An 18030-nucleotide genomic window follows, 5' to 3' on the forward strand; every position below is an offset into this window, starting at 1 on the left:
TCTCTTTCTCTCTGTGTGAAATTTTGCCTAATGACAGAGATGTTTCAGTAAAACTATGTGGCCATGATCAAGGCAATCAATTACCAGACTTTAAGTATGGATCATTTAGGGATGCTGTTAACTTCTAGACTCAGGGTAAGACTTAGGATGTCTCTGATAAAATCCCAAATCATGCTCAAAATGCTAGCTTGAGGTTCAGAGTTTGGGTCACAAAGACTTAGAAGATGGCTTGTACTGAAGAGTTCAGTGTCATCTAATTATGTCTAGAGATCACAGGAAGATCAACTTTTACCATGGCCAGAGTGAATTTCTCAGTTTTTATCTGCTGACTGTGGGATCAGTATTCAAATAGTACATAGAACCTGAACTAGGATTCTATGAAATAGACACAAACACAAGAAATCAGCAGAATCCATGTGCTTCCTGGTTATAGCAAAGTGTGTTTTAAATAGAATGCTCAGTGCTTGCCCTGTCTACTTTCCCTGAAGCCTATAGTGACTGACACAAAGTTTTCTCCCCTAAGCCAACTAACACCCAATTTTCCCAATCCTAGAAGATGTTAGGTGAGCAGATGCATGATTGAGTGATCAGAACCTAGGATAGAAGGAACCATATTTCTTAGATTCTCAACACAGGCTTACTAGAGGGTTCCTAATTCAGAAGTACTCTGAGTACATGTTCCACTGAATTCATGTCCAGTATTTTTTAAAGTGGGACTAGAAGGCAACCTAGTCATTATTGTTGTTCTGCTTCACTTACCTAGAACCCAAGGCAGTATCATCCATTCCACAACAGTTGGGGGAGGTCCTTGAACATGGAGGTCTGTTCTGACAATATGCTGAGAAGCCAGAAGAAGCATGAAGAGGAAGGTCAGATAGGATGCTGTGTGGCAGATGAACTTGATAAAGGGTTTCTTGATGAAAAGCCCAAGGTTGCTTCTGGGTGAGATCAGATAGGCTATGGACAGCATAGGAAACAGGAATCCAATGGTCATGCAGGTCAGAAGCTTGACTACCCAGTGTTTTCTCCGCCATCCTGGGAAGCCATCATACCACAAGGTGGCCAGCAATTGTTGACAGTTTGGCTGAGCGACAAACTGGGAAAAGAGAAGAACAAGTTAGGCACCTGAGATGCCCAGGAAAAAGTCAATGCTCATGATGCTGCTATTCAGTCTTCTCTGGCAAGAGCCTATGTGACACAGAGGAGACTCAGAATCATTAAAAGCACATTGAAAAATCTAGCTCCCCAGGTCCATTCCTGATGGGCTGAGATTCCCTAAGTTATGGAGGGATTGAGCCTGGATATCAGTTTTCTAAATTTTCCTGGGAATATTATGTGCATCTCAGTTGAGAATCCTGAGGATTTTATTTCAGACTGATTTACTCCTACTCATTCCCTTAGCCTATATGAGGTCACTGTCAAGTGTACAGTTGGTTTGGGGAAACACAAACTGCCAGAGAATAAACTGTGCCTGTGGCTATGCTTTGAAATGGAAATTAGTTCCCTTTTTGATTTTTGCCTTTTTCCCATTTTGTTTTGAGTATCACTTGGCTGGTTTGCAATAAATAAGGTTGCTACTTTGCTATCTATTTAATACCCGTTCGAGCCTAGACATACAACACAGAAAAATATTTGGGGGCCAACACTGTAATATTGTATACTAACCCAGCTGGGATTTGACTTAAGGCAATTTACAAAGTGTCAGTGATTAATAATTAAGGAATAATCAGCAATGCAAGTCACCCTCCAGCTGCTACTTCCTGGTAACTGACTCAATAGGGAGCTCAGCTGTCAACCATTATTTGAAATACTGCCTATATTTGACTATTCAAGCTTCCCGGGGGGACAGATTAACATAGCTACACCATGTAGCATACTAATACAAAGGACAGAGACCTCTTCCATCATTTACCTAACACCTAAGGCAAACTATCCCAACTTTCCTAATATATTTACAATGACCAGAGGTCTCAATCAAGTTATTCTCCTCCTGAGTCTACTCCATGAATAGACTATATTTCTCAGTATCCCTGGCCATGTGACTAAGTTCTCATTAACCAAATAGGAAGAGACATGATGTGTGACAGTTCCAGGAGTGGCCCATAGAAGTGTTCCATGTATGTTTTCCTCTGTGTTCCATGTATGTTTTACCCCATTTGGACAGCTTTTGAGAGTCCATGTCCCTCTAACGAGGAAGAGAACTATTCTGCTGACCAAGAATATTTATCTTGAAACATTACGTTCATGAGAAAATTCTATAGTATTTAAGTCACCATATGCTTTTCGGTTTAAAGCAGTTGAAAATTATGAAACTGTGAAAAATAATCTTTACAACTAAAGCATGGCACAGTGTTTAAGAGCCTCAGTAGGGAGGCTCTTGAAGAGGATCCAGGTCAGTTCTAAGGACTGACATGGTGGCTGACAACAATTTGTAACACGCCAGTTCCAGGGGATCCAATGCCCCCTCCTCACCTCTATGGACAAAGGTGCACATGTGGCACATATATGTACACAAAGGCAAAACCATCACACACACACACAAAATATACCAAAATATTTTATATTTTGCAAAATATTTTTATCCACTGACTTCATCGTCCTTTCCACAAATTCATACACAAATCATATAGATCCTTTTTACTTTTCTAGTTGTACTGGCTGGTTTTGTGTCAACTTGACACAAGCTGGAGTTATCACAGAGAAAGGAGCCTCCCTTGAGGAAATGCCTCCATAAGATCCAGCTGTAAGGCATTTTCTCATTTAATGATCAAGGTTGGGAGGGCCCATTGTGGGTGGTGTCATCCCTGGGCTGGTAGTAAGAAAGCAAGCTGAACAAGCCAGGGGAAGCAAGTCAGAATGCAGCACTTCTCCGTGGCCTCTGCAATCAGCTCCTGCCTCCAAGTTCCTGCCCAGTGTGAGTTCCTGTTCTGACTTCCTTTGGTGATGAACAGCAATGTGGAAGTGTACGCTGAATAAACCCTTTCCTCCCCAAATTGCTTCTTAGTCATGATGTGCAGGAATAGAAACCATGGCTAAGACACTAGGCATTACAGACTATGCTAAAGAAGCCCAAGAAGATATAGGGAAGCTGAAGGGGAAAGCTAGATCTTTAGATACAATGGAGAAAAGAAAAGATGCTTGATACTGAGAGTTAGAGTACAAAGCCTCCTGAGGAAAACATATGTATAAAGAGTAGGATGCTTTAAAAAAAAAAGATTTTACAGTTTATAGTCCTCTCCTTAGAAATATGCCTCATCGTAGCAGATAAAGTCAGCTCAGAATCTTTTATCCTGTTGCTTTTTGCAAGCTCCCTATCCCGACCTTCAATATGAACTTGTGTTCATTTCACTGTTCTCTTCTTTTTTCTTCTCAAATAGACTATGTCTTGCAAGTTTGCATTTGGGATCATTCTGCTTGTGTAATTAAAGGAACCATAAATCATGCCAAAGCCAGTTGTCTTGGGTTCTGAATCCAAATGTAACAATGATGTCTGGTATGGCCTTATGTATTTTGACTAACTGTAGCCAAATTTCTGTCTTCAGTACTGTTGCCTTCCCAGGGTGAAGGGCATAGATGACCATTTGTTCCTTCCGAGGCAGATGGTTGGCCAAAAATTTCCCGGTCTTGACAACTTCTGATTGTGACATTCATGATGGTGGTGGCTATCCACTCTTTAAGCAACCAAAGAGGAAATGGAGATTGCTTCCTGTTGGCCAATCATATAAATGTGCAAGGAAGGACCCGTCCAAAAGACAGTTTCGAAACCATGTAGTACAGGAACTGGAAAAGTCATGAGCAAGACATAAAAAAGAATGCAAATGAGGCTTCCTGGGTGGGGCAATCCCTGAGTGGATTATTTATTTATTTTTATTTATTTTTTATTTTTTTACTATTTTTTGGAGAGGAGTTTATTTCATCTTATATCTTACAGTACATTATGAATGGTAGTCAGGATAGGAAATCAAGCATGAACTTGGAGGCAGGCACTGAAGAAGAGGTCATGAAGGAATAGAATTACTATTTTGTGTAGACTGATTTCTTATTCCAGCTGTTCAGAGATGGCACTTGAAACAGTAAATCATCAGCCAAGAAAATAATGATCTTTTGTCTATCAGACGATCTGATGGAGACATTTTCTCAACTTAAGTTTCCTTTTTCGGTTTGACTCCTGGTTAAATTATATTTGATAAAAAACAAAGAAAGAACAAAAGAAAGAGAGAAAGACTTTCTCAAAGAACCAGCTCCAAGTTTTGCTGATTCTTTGTATAGTTCTTTTTGTTTCTACTTGGTTGATTTCAGCCCTGAGTTTGACTATTCCCTACTATCTACTCCTCTTGGGTGTATTTGCTTCTTTTTGTTCTAGAGCTTTCAGGTGTGCTGTTAAGCTGCTAGTGCATGCTCTCTCCAGTTTCTTTTTGGAGGTGCTCAGAGCTATGAGTTTTCCTCTTACCACTGTTTTCATTGTGCCCCATAAGTTTGGGTATGTTGTGCCTTCATTTTCATTAAATTTTAATAAGTCTTTAATTTATTTCTTTCTTGACAAAGTTATCATTGAGTAGGGCATTGTTCAGCTCCCATGTGTATGTGGGCTTTCTGTTGTTTTTGTTGTTATTGAAGACCAGCCTCAGTCCATGGTTATCTGAAAGGATGCATGGGATTATCTCAGTCTTATATCAGTTGAGGATGGGTTTGTGAACGATTGTATGGTCAATTTTGGAGAAGGGACCATGAGGTGCTGAGAAGAAGGTATATTCTTTGTTTTAGGATGAAATGTTCTATAGATATCTGTTAAAACCATTTGCTCCATCATTTTTGTTAGTTTTACTGTGTCTTTATTTAGTTTCTGTTTCCATGATCTGTCTATTGATGAGAGTGGGGTGTTGAAGTGTGAGGTGCAATGTGTGCTTTGAGCTTTAGTAATATTTCTGTTACAAATGTGGGTGCCCCAGAATTTGGGGCATAGATGTTCAGAATTGAGAATTCTTCTTTGTAGATTTTTCCTTTGATGAGTATGAAGTATCCTTCCTTATCTTTTAAAATAATTTTTGGTTGAAAGTTGAATTTATTCGATATTGGACTGGCTACTCCAGCTTGTTTTTTGGGACCATTTGCTTAGAAAATTGTTTTACAGCCCTTTACTCTGAGGTAGTGTCTGTCTTTGACACTGAAATATGTTTCCTGTATGCAGCAAAATGCTGGGTCCTGTTATCATATCCAGTCTGTTAGTCTATGTCTTTTTATTGGGGAATTGAGTCCATTGATATTAAGAGATATTAAGGAATAGTGGTTGTTGCTTCCTGTTATTTTTTGTTGTTAGAGGTTGAATTATGTTTGTGTGGCTATCTTCTTTTAGGTTTGTTGAAAGGAGATTACTTTCTTGCTTTTTCTAGGATATAGTTTCCCTCCTTGTGTTGGAGTTTTCCATCTATTATCCTTTGTACAGCTGGATTTGTGGTAAGATATTGTGTAAATTTGTTTTTGCCATGGAATATCTTGTTTTCTCCATCTACGGTAATTGAGAGTTTTGCTGGATATAGTAGCCTGGGCTGACATTTGTGTTCTCTTAAGGTCTGTACGATATCTGCCCAGGATCTTCTAGCTTTCATAGTCTCGGGCAAGAAGTCTTGTGTAATTCTGATAGGTCTGCCTCTATATGTTACTTGACATTTTTCCCCTACTGCTTTTAATATTCTTTCTTTGTTTAGTACATTTGGTGTTTTGATTATTATGTGGTGGGACAAATTTCTTTTCTGGTCCAGTCTATTTGGAGTTCTTTAGCCTTCTTATATGTTTATGGGCATCTCTTTAGGTTAGGGAAATTTCTTCTATAATTTTGTTGAAGATATTTACTGGCCCATTGCATTGGGAGTCTTCACTCTCTTCTGTGCCTATTGTCCTTAGGTTTGGTCTACTCATTGTGTCCTAGAATTCCTGGATGTTTTGGATTAGTAGCTTTTTGCACTTTGCATTTTCTTTGACTGTTGTGATGATGTTTTCTATGGTATCTTCTGCTCTTGAGATTCTCTCTTCTTTCTCTTGTATTTTATTGGTGATACTTGCATCTATGACTCATGATCTCTTTCCTAGGTTTTCTATCTCCAGGGTTGTCTCCCTTTGTGATTTCTTTATTGTTTTTATTTCCATTTTTATGTCCTTCTTAAAGTCTTCTATCATCATCATCATGAGATGTGATTTTAAATCAGAGTCTTGCTTTTCTGGTGTGTTGGGGTATCCAGGGCTTGCTGTGTTTGGAAAACTGGGTTCTGATGATGCCAAGTAGCCTTGGTTTCTGTTGCTTATGTTCTTGCCCTTACCTCTCACCATCTGGTTATCTCTGGTGTTAGCTAGTCTTGCTGTCTCTGACTGTGGCTTGTCCCTCCTGTAAGCCTGTGTGTCAGCACTCCTGGGAGACCAGTTCTCTTGAGGAGGAATTTGGGCATGGAGACCTGTGGCATAGGGTCAGCTCAGGGAGCACACCAGAAAGATCCTGTCCCAGGCTGTTCCTCAGTTCCTGAGGGCTCTGAGCATGTTCCTCTTAGGCCAGGTATTTGAGCAGAAGTGGTGGTCTTACCTGTGCTCTCAGGTGTGTCAGCACTCCTGGGAGACCAGCTCTCTTCCAGCAATATTTAAGTATGATATGGAGTGCTGTGACACAGGATCAACTCTGGGCACTGTGGCACAGGGTAAGCTCCTGGTACAGATAGAAACTAGAAGGATCCTGTCCAAGGCTGCTGCTCTGTTCCTGTGTCCCATGGTCTCTGGGCGGGACCCTCAGAGCAGAAGTAGTGGTCTTACTTGTGCTTACAGGTATGCCAGCAGTCCTGAGAGATCAGCTCTCTCCTGGCAATATTTGAGTATGGAGTACTGTGGCATAGTATCAACTCCCCTGATTGGAGTATTAAAGGATGTATAGAGACGGCTAGATCCAGGAGAAGAAAGGGAATAGGAGTAAGCAACAAAAGCAGAGAGGATGATGTAATTAAAGGCATGGATAGAGGTGAAGAAGAGCATGGCCCATCTAGGGAACAGTCTTGGTGTGGCTAATGCTAGATGAGACTGGAGGGTAGGGAGGAGTTACAAAGCTCATCAAAAAGATCTAGTCTTGATACATCATAAATAATGCAGACTAGTTTTGAGAACAGTGGGGAAGTGCATGTTTTCAAGTTTGTGTAACAGTTTGCAGTATAAAATACATTCTATAATATAATAGATAATATTCATTTTAAAGATGGTTCCAATGATACCAAGGCACATTTCTTGGTAGGACGTATAGTCAGAAATGATACCCAAGTCTGATAGAGTCTATGGAGTAAGTCCATATAAACATTGTGTTCTCTGACAATCCATAGGTAGTATGGTCCAAGAACTACAAAAAGCTGAATTTCTTCATATCTTGCTTGTAGACCTTGCCACCCTGATTGAAATGTGTATATCCCTACCTACTATTGAAAAAATCTTGATGTTTTACTCACATATTTAGGAAGTGGCAGTACATAAAGGTATTTAAATACTGTTATCAGTTTCCAGTTACCTTATTATATTAGCTAGTTAAAGGACTTGCCTGTCGGTAGAGCCCAGATATGAATATAAAGCACAGCTAATAGTTTTAACTGTAGTATTCTATAAACTATATTGGTTCAACTCCTGGCTCTGCTGTTTACTAGTCACATAATTTTGAACACTATTAAATTTTGTAAGTTAATCAGTCTGAAATAGCCATTTATTTGGCCTTTATTTTCTTCCCACAATGTTTTATCATTTTCAGTTTACAGGTCTTATACTCCATTCATTAATTCTATTGGTTAGCACTTTATTAACTTTGATGCTATTTTCTTTTAATTTAATTTTGGACTCTTTAGTGATAGTGAATAGAAGCTATCAAGAGGTAAAATTTGTAAACAATTTATATTCATAAATTGAGAGCACCTGTATTCTATAAAATGAAATAAAAGGCCTCCCCACTAGACAATAAGACAACCATCCGTTGCATAAAGGATGGAGAAGAAAATAGAACAGAGAAAAAAAGCTAATGGTTACCATCAAGTTACTTGTAGGTACTTTCTTGTGGTAAGGATTTACATAGAGAGAATTTCCTTATTATACTGGCTCAGGGAGACTGAATCTCCTCTTTTTCCAAACCTGCTTGTTTACTTTGAGTATTATCTGGATTCTTAAAGTGTTGGTTCTATTATGTGACAGTGAGTGGAAAGGGACTATTTTGATTTGGTCTGTTCTGTTGAAGCCTAGTTCAGAGCTGAGCTCAAATCAAAGTCTGGCATGGTAATTGTTGACTGATTTTGCATGTTGATATTATAGGTTGCAGTCTTAGCCATCTCTTTTGGTACAATGAATCCTTCTTGTTGTTCATTCCTCATGAATTTCTCTATACCAGATCATTCCTTCACAAAAGAGTTTTAATTTTTCCTTTCTGAACTGGATGTTTAGCTGTGCTTCTTATCTAACTGAACTAGTGACTATATCTGGTAAAGTGACAAACTGATTGAAGTAGTGAGAGTAGGCATATTTGTCTTAGTTCAGATCTTAGGGCAAAAGCCTTTTGTAGTTTTCCATTTATCTGATGAGGACATTCTCTTCTAGTCACACTTTTCACATGTTTTGACCATGAAAGGTTTTTGGATTTTGTTGAGTGCCTTCTCTGTGTCATGTGACACGATCTTGAGGGTTTTACTCCTCCCTCCACAACTACATTACATGGACAGATTTTATGTTGAATTACTTTCACATTCCTGGGACACATTCCACTTGGCTAGGTGTGGGATCCTTCTTATATGTTGTTGGATTTAGATCTCCTTTGTTGTATATTTTATTATTTTCCCCAACTATTATGGTCTGCCTCGGGCTGACTAGATATTAAACAACTGTTGTTTCTGTTTTCCAAAATGCCCTTGTAAAAGGGCTGATAGTTCTGGGTCAGGTGTAGGAGGACAAGCACTGTGACAAATACTTTTCTTTGTAGAAATTTGCCTGACAGTCATAGACTGACAATTCTCTAGGGACAGGTTTATTTGGAGTGATTTTAAAACCATTCAGCTTACTCCAGTTGGTGCCAGGTGCTGAATTTTCACAGATATTGTGGCCAACAGGGACTTTTGGCTTTCCATGTTGCTGTGGGCTGGATAAAGGAAGATGGGAATAGGGCACGTTAAAGTACTGCAGTACTTGCTATTCTTCTCAATAGTCATCTGGTTTACTTGGATAAATTCATCTCTGATTGTTGGACGCTTTTGGCTCATTTCTAGTGTTTTGAGAAAAAAAAGTTGATTTTTAAGGAAATTCTCAAGGTCTTGGTACTATTTTGTAAGAGTAGATTTTCAAAAGTCCCTACTCTGCCATTCTGAAAGTGTGTGTGACTTTTTAACTTGCCATTTATGAGAACTGAGGGAAATGCTACAGTTTTCCTCCAATTCTTCTGCTCGGGAATATAAAAAGAAATAAAACTCAATGAAACAAAGCAAAATTAAGTCTAAGGAGCACAGGAGCTTCTGAATAGCTTGTTGGATTTAGAACATGCTTTATTCTTCATTAGATCCCCAGTATTTTGCAAAATGGTTGACATAAGGTTGATGCTGAATACATATTTTAAAAACATTTTCATTTAGTTTTTACAATTTTATACACATACACAATATATTTTGTTTTTTTTTTATTTGTCCCCTTCCCCTCCCCTCCAAATTCTTCTCCTACCTTATGTTCTCTCTCTCTCTCTCTCTCTCTCTCTCTCTCTCTCTCTCTCTCTCTCTCTCAATAGCTCAGAGCCCCAATTGGTGCTGCCTGAATACTCATGGATGTGAGGTCATCTGCTTAAGCATGGGTAACTCATTAGGAGCCAAACTACTGAGGACAACTGATTCTCCCTTCCTCAGTAGCCACGAACCCACCACCAATTCCTCAGGTAGGGGTGGGACCACATGAGGGTCCCTCCCCAACTGATGCTGAAATGTTGAATGACTTAATTTTGTGTAAGTCCTAGATAGGCAACCACAGCTGCAGTGAGCTTGAGAAGTCATTTTTTTTTAAATACAGATGATTTGAGTTAATTTGTGTTGCCAGACCTATCATGGAACACTCTTGAAACTTACCGTTCTTTAGTATATGAAGGCAGCCATGCCAGGTAGCCAAGATAACTCTCCTAGGAACCACTACTAGGAAACCTCTTAACATAGGTTTATTGCCATGTTCTCAGCTCTTAGAACATACCAGATACCAAGATTTCACATATATCAGCACACACTCACAGCAAATACTGGTATCATATTCATTTTACAGATGATGACAATGATGCTAAGGTCCATTTATTGGTAGGAGGTAGAACCAGACCTAATACCTTACTTTAGTTGACTTCTTGAGCTGAGCTCACAAACATTATATTCCCTGACAATCCAAGGGTAGTAAGCTTGGAGAAACAAAGAAAGCTGCGTTTCTTCATACCTTGCTTGGGGATCTCGCCATGCTAATTGAAATGCACCCTACTTACTGCTGTGGATGAAGCCTTGATGATCTAATCCAGTTCCTCATACTATGGCAACCCTCAACCATAAAATAGTCATGGCTGCTTCATAACTGTAATTTTGCTACTGTTAGAAATCATAATGTAAATATCTGATATGAAGCATACCTGATATATGACCTTGTGAAAGGTTTGTTCAATCTTTCACTCCAGGGGTAGCAATCAACAGACCGAGAACTACTGTTTTAGGTAGAGAGATGTGCTTGGTTTTTACTCCATGCAGGGATACTTCTTTTTTCCACCCACTTCCCTTTCTAATACTTTATTTTTTCATTCATTAAGTTTTCACTTTTCATCCCAATCACAGCCCCTTCTCTTCTTCCCAGTCCCACCCTCACAAATTCCTCCCCCCCCATTCCTTCCTCCCCTTCTCCTTAGAGAAGGGGAAGCCCCTACTTAGGTATTACCCACTCTGAGACATCAAGTCACAACAGGACTACGCCCATCCTCTCATGCTGAGATGCAACCAGGCAGTTCAGTTAGGGGAAGGGGATTCAATGGCAGACAATAAAGTCAGAGACTTTGTTAAGGAACAGGAATTCTTGCTATGAATGATGCAATGTTGCATTGTCAAGAACGTATCTCTCTCTCAGAAAACTACAATGTTTCTTGGCTTTCCTCTCAGAATTCTGAGAAGGGAGAACCATCTTCCCTTACCAAGCCTGTCATGTGTGGCTTTTGTTTCTACAGCTGTCTAAATAACCAGTTGGCTTTAATAGTTCATGTACCAGCTGACCCCAGGGTACAACAGAATTTGATTTGCTTATGGCAAGGGGTGCATGTGAGACTTCCAATGAGTATTTATACATGCTCCAGCTCAGTGTTGAGTAGTGCTTGTGGGAGGAGCATGACCTGAGAGACTTGGGGGCAACTTCTAGCCTGCAAGAGTCTAATGAAACTATTAACAGGGCAACCTCCTGTGTGGTTAGATGCTCGCATGAGCCACACCAAGGGTAGGCAGGTTATATCCCAAGATGGTTTGCTCCCATAGATCGAATTTGGCTAAGGCCACCCCTTAGCCAAATTCAGGGATTATTTTGCCAAGTAAAGGTCAAAGAGAAGCTCATGCAAATTTTACCTCTCATTACCATTTTGTAAGAGAAAGGTCTAGAATGAAAGACACTCATTCAATTTGGATCTGTTTAATGGCTTTGGGGAAATTTCGTGGCTTTGTCATGGGTAGCACACTTTTGAAACTTAAGAGCATTCAGTTAAAAAGGGAAGACCTATTGCAGTACAGAAAGGAGTCAGCATAGGATACCCAGAAGCAGGAAAAAAAAATCAGCAGGCACTAAGGTCCTAAGGGAAGACTGGAGAAAAGGCTTGAAATCAGAGTATGCTGCTTCCTCTTGGAAGCCTTTCTTGATTTCTCCAACCACAGGTGACCTATTCTTTCTCCTTTAAGATCAGATGACTTTGGTTCTTCCTCTTGATCCTTATATTATATTTGTTCTCTGAAGAGCCTGTGACCTGGCCTTTAAATTGGACTGTTAAGCTGCTGAGGGGAGGACCACTTTCATATACATGCCATTTCTATCTCAACATGCTTTGTGGCATTTATGGCCTTTGACAATAGGAGGCAATTCCTTTCCTCCTCTCCCTGCTCAAATTCTGAGTCAAATGATCAACTGGCTTTTCCTTTTGACCACCCAAGCACATAACTCATACAGCACATGTCCCTGCCAAGTCCTCTGAGACACAGACACCATTCCTCTTTTTATCTAACTTCTGTAGTCCCCCCAGGCATTTCCGTAGCAGCAGTCAGAGACAAAATATGCACAGCCTTTCCTGTGCTTGGGGTACTTTTAAAAGCCCTTTATATGTGCAGATGGCTCCTGATTCATGACACTTGGACTTCTCACGCTACAAAATCAGTAAGCATTCAGTGTAAACTATACTTCAAATGTAAAATTTTGTTGCTCGGCATTTGAGGCCAGCCAGGGTTATCTTAGTGCCATGGTTCTCAGGCTGTGGCTAGTCACCCATTTGGGGTTATCAAGTGACTCTTCCACATATCAGGTAGCTTGCCTATCAGATGTTTACATTACGATTCATAACTGTAGCAAAATTACAGTTATGAAGTAGAAATGAAGTAATTTTATGGTTGGGAATCATCACAACATGAAGAACTGTATTAAAGGGTTGCAGCATTAGGAAGGTTGGAGGACCATATGGTGACTTCCATGCCAGCTAGTACCCAAGAGTGAGACATTTCCTCAAAGAATCAAAGTAAACAGAAGGATGAACAAAATGAAGTACAAATATGAACTTCTGGGGCGCTCAGCATATGCCATGTGAGCCTCTTTGCTGATAATAGGCAGTAGCAGTAGCATGGCTCCTCATCAGCCACCAGAGCATGAAGCAAAACAATGCTGCTTTATAGTGGATGTGTTCTCAACCAGGCTGTACAGTGGTTCCAATGTGAGATACTCTCAGCGTACAACATACTCATGAGGATGTAAGACCATCAGAAGTGGAGGCAAACCTAGGCAGTTGTTACTGTTAGCACAGCCAGAGAGGCAAAGTAATAATAACAACCACAGCTAACATTTCAATGCCTATTGTGCACCATGTTGTAGCAAGCACTCATGGAGAGGAAGAAAAAGTTAGGGACAGATTTCTCTGGGTCTTCAGTTTCTACCATCTGGGGAGGTGATGGAAAGTGAGGGGGAATTTCCTTGTAGGAGTAGAGGACCTGGTGTCAGTGGGCTTTTGAAAAGGGAGCCAGGTTGTAAGATAGAACAAGTCAGCAAGCATGGAGCTTGCAGGGCTTCTATCAGGGATAAACAGTATCTCCTTAGTCTTTCTTGTGGCTTGCCACAGAGCCTGTAAGAAGCCAAGAAAGAAAGCAGAAAGAAAGAAAAGAAAAAATAAGGAGGGGGGAGAGAGAGAAAGAGAGGGAGAGAGAGAAAGAGAGAGAAAGAGAGAGAGAGAGAGAGAGAGAGAGAGAGAGAGAGAGAGAGAGAGAGAGAAATAACAAAGGAAGGAAGTACCAAACCTCTATCTGAATAAAACCTGTTGATCCCATACTGAGCCATCTCAGTGGCTATTTCCAGGTGACAATGTATGGAGGTGAAATAGAAGACACTAGAAGAAAGGTTTCCCTGACATGTATTGAACAGCCAGAAGTTTGTGAAGTAGTGCAGTTGGCATTCTACAAAGGAGATTTTAGAAATACATAAATCTGAGCATATATAAACTTTATTCTTGTTATTCCCTAAACAATTCAGCCTAGCAACTATTAAGTAGCACTTATACTGTACTTAGTAGTATTAGCAAACTGAGGACGATTTAATGTATATGCTATAGCATGCAAATACTATGAAACATTATGTAGGGGACTTGAGCACCTGAAGATCTGGGTCTCCAAGGAGGATCAGTTGCTAGAACCAATCTACCCCCAGTTGCATTGAGCTCAATGTTCTCTGAAGTTACTGCAATGAATTGTCTTTTGTATGTTTATAAATAGACAATTTCAACCTGGACAGATTCTAGCAGATATAAATATTTCTTCTTTCTTTAGTCTACTTTGAAAACATGAAGATTTGACAGGGGAGAATGAATGGTCCCCTTCCCCAATGGGGAAGATGCAGGTTAGCAAGAAACAATGGCTATCAGTTACAATTAGATCAGAGGTAGAGGCCTTTCTAAGTAGTTTTTGTAAAAGCCTGTTTGTGTTTTAAGAAGCCCTCCTCTCATCACACTGAAATAGGTTAGACTTACATCAGAAGTTAGCTCTGCAAAAGATAGTTTGTGAACAAGGGTATCTTTGAAAATCAACTCAGTGGAAATTATCCCATATTTATTGACTTCTCTCTGCTTTGTGGTTACCAATCAAGCTGGGCTCGAGAAAGCCATCGAGGACAATGCAAAGTAAGGAATATGTTCTAGGCTAGTAGTCCTCAACTTTCCTAAGACTGTGACCCTTTAATACAGTTCCTCATGTTGTGGTGACCCCCCAACCATAAAATTATTTTTGTTGCTATGCCATAACTGGAATTTTTCTATTGTTATGAATCATAATGTAAATATATGTGTTTTCTGATGGTCTTCGGCAAGCCTTGTGAAAGGGTCATTCAACACCAAAGGGGTTGGGACCACTGCTGTTGAGAACATTGCTGTTCTTCCTTGACCACAGCAATGAGTTTGCACAGCTGTATCTTCATTAAACACACCCCTTCTACCATCTCCAAGGCAGCAGATGTCTGATACCAACAAATAACAGTCGGGAGTTCTGGCCCAGCATATGATTGGAAGTAGCCCTTACACTGGACATATAGTCACTTTATAGGACATCTTATATTTCTTCAGCTAAGTTACAAATTCATGGTAAATTTTATGCCACAAGGAGACAACTACTTTTAAATTAATTAGTTAATTAACTTTACATTCTGACCTCAGCTTCTCCTCCTTCCTCTCCCACCCCTCCATCCTTCTTATTCTGGCATGATTGAGACATGGTATACAAAGCAGTTTGTGTTGTGGCCCTTGGTTTGTAGATGTAATTCTGAAGCTGGGCTGCTACTTTAAAGGGGAAAGTAAATGGCAGACTCATGTGAAATGTCAATGGGAAAACCACTTCCCATGCCAACCTAGACCCGAGCCCCACTACTGTGAAGTCAGTGGAGGAAAAGTGGAGCTAGAAGCTTAAGACTCTCTCTAAACACATATTTTTAAGTATATTTTTTTTTGCTGGAAAATAATTGTACACGGTGGTCTGTCTGTATTACCTCAATGGGTCCCCTGGCAGATACTCTAATTCTCTTGTGTTGGTTATATAGACAGATTTTGAAAGGAAAATGGAATAAGACCAGTTGAATTATGTCTAACACCAGTGGTTCTCAATCTTGCCAATGCTGCAACTCTCTAATACAGTTTCTCGTGTTGTGGTGACCCCCAACCACAAAACTGTTTTCATTGCTACTTCATAACTGTAATTTTGCTACTGTTATGAATTGTAATGTAAATATCTGATATGCAGGGTTTCTGATAAGCAACCCCAAAAGGGTTGTGACCCACAGGTTGGAGAAAAGCTGTGCTATATGATGGTTTCTTCTAGATGGAAACAGAAACCAGTGTTGGGAAGTTTCTCAGCAGGGAAGGAGCTGGCGACACAACACATGAAAGCAAGGGAAAAGGAGAGCCTCAGAGTTGAGTAAAGCCATGCAAGAATTCACATGGGCACATGGTCAGGGTCAGGTCACCTGGGAACTGCAATTCAACTGGCTTAACTCAAGAAGCTGGAAGGGGACTATGAAGAGTAAACATCCCAAAGCAGAGAGAGATAAACCAGTGGTCAAACTAATACCACAAACCCAGCAGGGGTTTGGGAATCTGATGAGAACCAAAGTTATAACTGATTCTGGTGGCATATCTGAGACAGCTGGATGTTCTTTGAGGGCTGCTGAAGCCCAACACTGGGAGGATGCAAGAGGTCTAATGGCGACAAGCCTCATTTCAGCCCCATTCCTGTCTCTCCGTCAGGACCAGATGTGGTTTGGAATTCTAAGTTTGTTAACATTTAGATCAATACCATATTAATAGATTGTACTATAGGTCAGGTTAATTCGTAGTGATGAGGCAGCCTGCATGATTAGGTTTGTCAAGCTTAACATGTGCAAATACAGGATGCCAAATTAAATACACATTTCAGATAAGTAAAAAAAAAATATGATCTGTAACAAATGTATTGATAGTCTTTGGTTTATAACCCTCCAAGCCAGGTATGATGGTCTATCCCTATAGTATCAGCACTCAGGAAGACTGTGGCAGGAAGATTGTCATGAGTTTAACATAGCCCTGGCAATGTTGTAGCACCAAAAACACCATAAAATGTATAATAGTCTAATTTATGAACTTTTACCTTTAGGATAGTGGGAAAGCTGCACACACTCAACAGAAACCATATCTTCAATTCAAAATTTCGATCTTTAGGCAGTCCCTATGTGGTATGAAAGTCTTATGATGCTGAACAGTGGTGGTGATCCACAGCTGACAGTCAGTCTTGTGGTCACAGTGAGAAGTAAGGGATGGATAGTCTACAGAAGTCTATGTTGCTAAGCTGGGATGTTTTACAGGTTAGCTGTTGTAAAGGCCGTTTAGACTTATGTTCTGAACTGGTCATGGACCTGTTAGAACAACCCATCAGAAGTGGAGAGGCATCTATATTGCACCTTTTAGACTCATCTGAGTTCCAATTTGTGGTGTAACTGAACACAAGTCTTTGGGTTGGAGCCTGTATCTGTGGAACAGTGGTGTTGCCTGCCTTAGAGGACTGATGACAACCATACAGATCATGGTTGAGAAGTACTTTGCAGTGTTCTCAACATTGGGCAGGTAGACAGGAGTGTTTGATCACATGACAGAATGATTTGAGCTGCAGGAGTAAAGAATGCTTCTAATGATAACATTGCAAAGTTAGGGGCACAGTCTTTACTTTATAATCAGATGGATAGACCCTGGGATTCAAATGGTAGCCACTTTGCAAGATGCCCATGGGCAAGTTACTTAATGTCTCTGGCCCTCCATTTCCCTATCTGCAAAATGAGGATTATAAAGTAACCTGTATCTTAGTGTCATTTTAAGGACTAAGAGAGTTGATTAAGGTATCAGGCAACTAAGAAACATGTATTTTTAAAATCATGGATTACTATGAGGATTAAACGAGCCCTTCATTCAATAAAGGGTAGCTACTTTCATCATTATTAGTTTTATGCAATAGATGGAGAGTTGTAGCTTCCTGTATATATAGTATTGCGATGGTGGGATGTATGACTCAGTGCAGTCATGCTTAGGCAAAATTTGTATGCATCATGCTTGCCTCCATTGTCAGTTACTCTGCACATTCTCATGTGATGCATCCTGTTATGCTAATTATTGGCTTTGAATTCTGGAAGGGAGACTGATGGTGCTGGGAGAAAAGATGGTGAGGTACAAGAGAGCTATTGTATTGGGAAAGTACATTGAATTGGAGTCAGCACACTCCTTATTGTAGTTAGATTCAATAAAAAAACCTCTAACAATTGAATTCTGGAGAGGGAAACTGGATTGTTATGCAAGCTGCACCATAGAGGATGGAGGGCAACTTGGTAGATAACAGAGAGAAGTTTTTGTTGCAAGAGTCTGGCAAGTCAGGACTGTAGAAAGGATGGAATCTCATGGCTGTTTTGAAAGCTGGGAGGAAGGATTGCGTGACTGGGTTTTTCATTTGAAGTAGAAATTTGGGGGTATCTATCTTTTGGAATCCTTCTATCTCTACTTTTCCTTAACAAATCTGAGTATCCTCTGCTTAAACAAGCATACAACTTGCAGGGTGGTTTTACTTTACTGGGCTTTTTTTCCAGAATCATAAAGACAAACATGGTCTGTGTGGCTCCTGTGTGTTTAATGCAACCCAGGAACAGTGTGACCTGTATGGTTCTGTCTTCCCAGCCACCCTCCTCACTTCTCCACCATTTTGTTCAGCTATGTTCTCTCCTCTCTCCCTCTCCCTTTCCCTCTCC

The 18030-nt window shown here is 40.2% G+C and overlaps 1 protein-coding gene across 2 annotated transcripts in view; it reads right to left on the reverse strand.

Moving 5' to 3' along the window:
• The window catches only part of Trpc5 (transient receptor potential cation channel subfamily C member 5), a 280600-nt gene that overhangs the window by 52629 nt on the left and 209941 nt on the right, over positions 1-18030 (reverse strand). For both annotated transcript variants that reach the window (XM_031368947.1, XM_031368945.1), the window contains one exon: positions 760-1096. In XM_031368947.1, the coding sequence (XP_031224807.1) occupies positions 760-1096 (337 nt within the window). The remainder of the gene's footprint in view (positions 1-759; positions 1097-18030) is intronic.

Source organism: Mastomys coucha, chromosome X (genome assembly GCF_008632895.1).
Source record: "Mastomys coucha isolate ucsf_1 chromosome X, UCSF_Mcou_1, whole genome shotgun sequence".
NCBI lineage: Eukaryota > Metazoa > Chordata > Mammalia > Rodentia > Muridae > Mastomys > Mastomys coucha.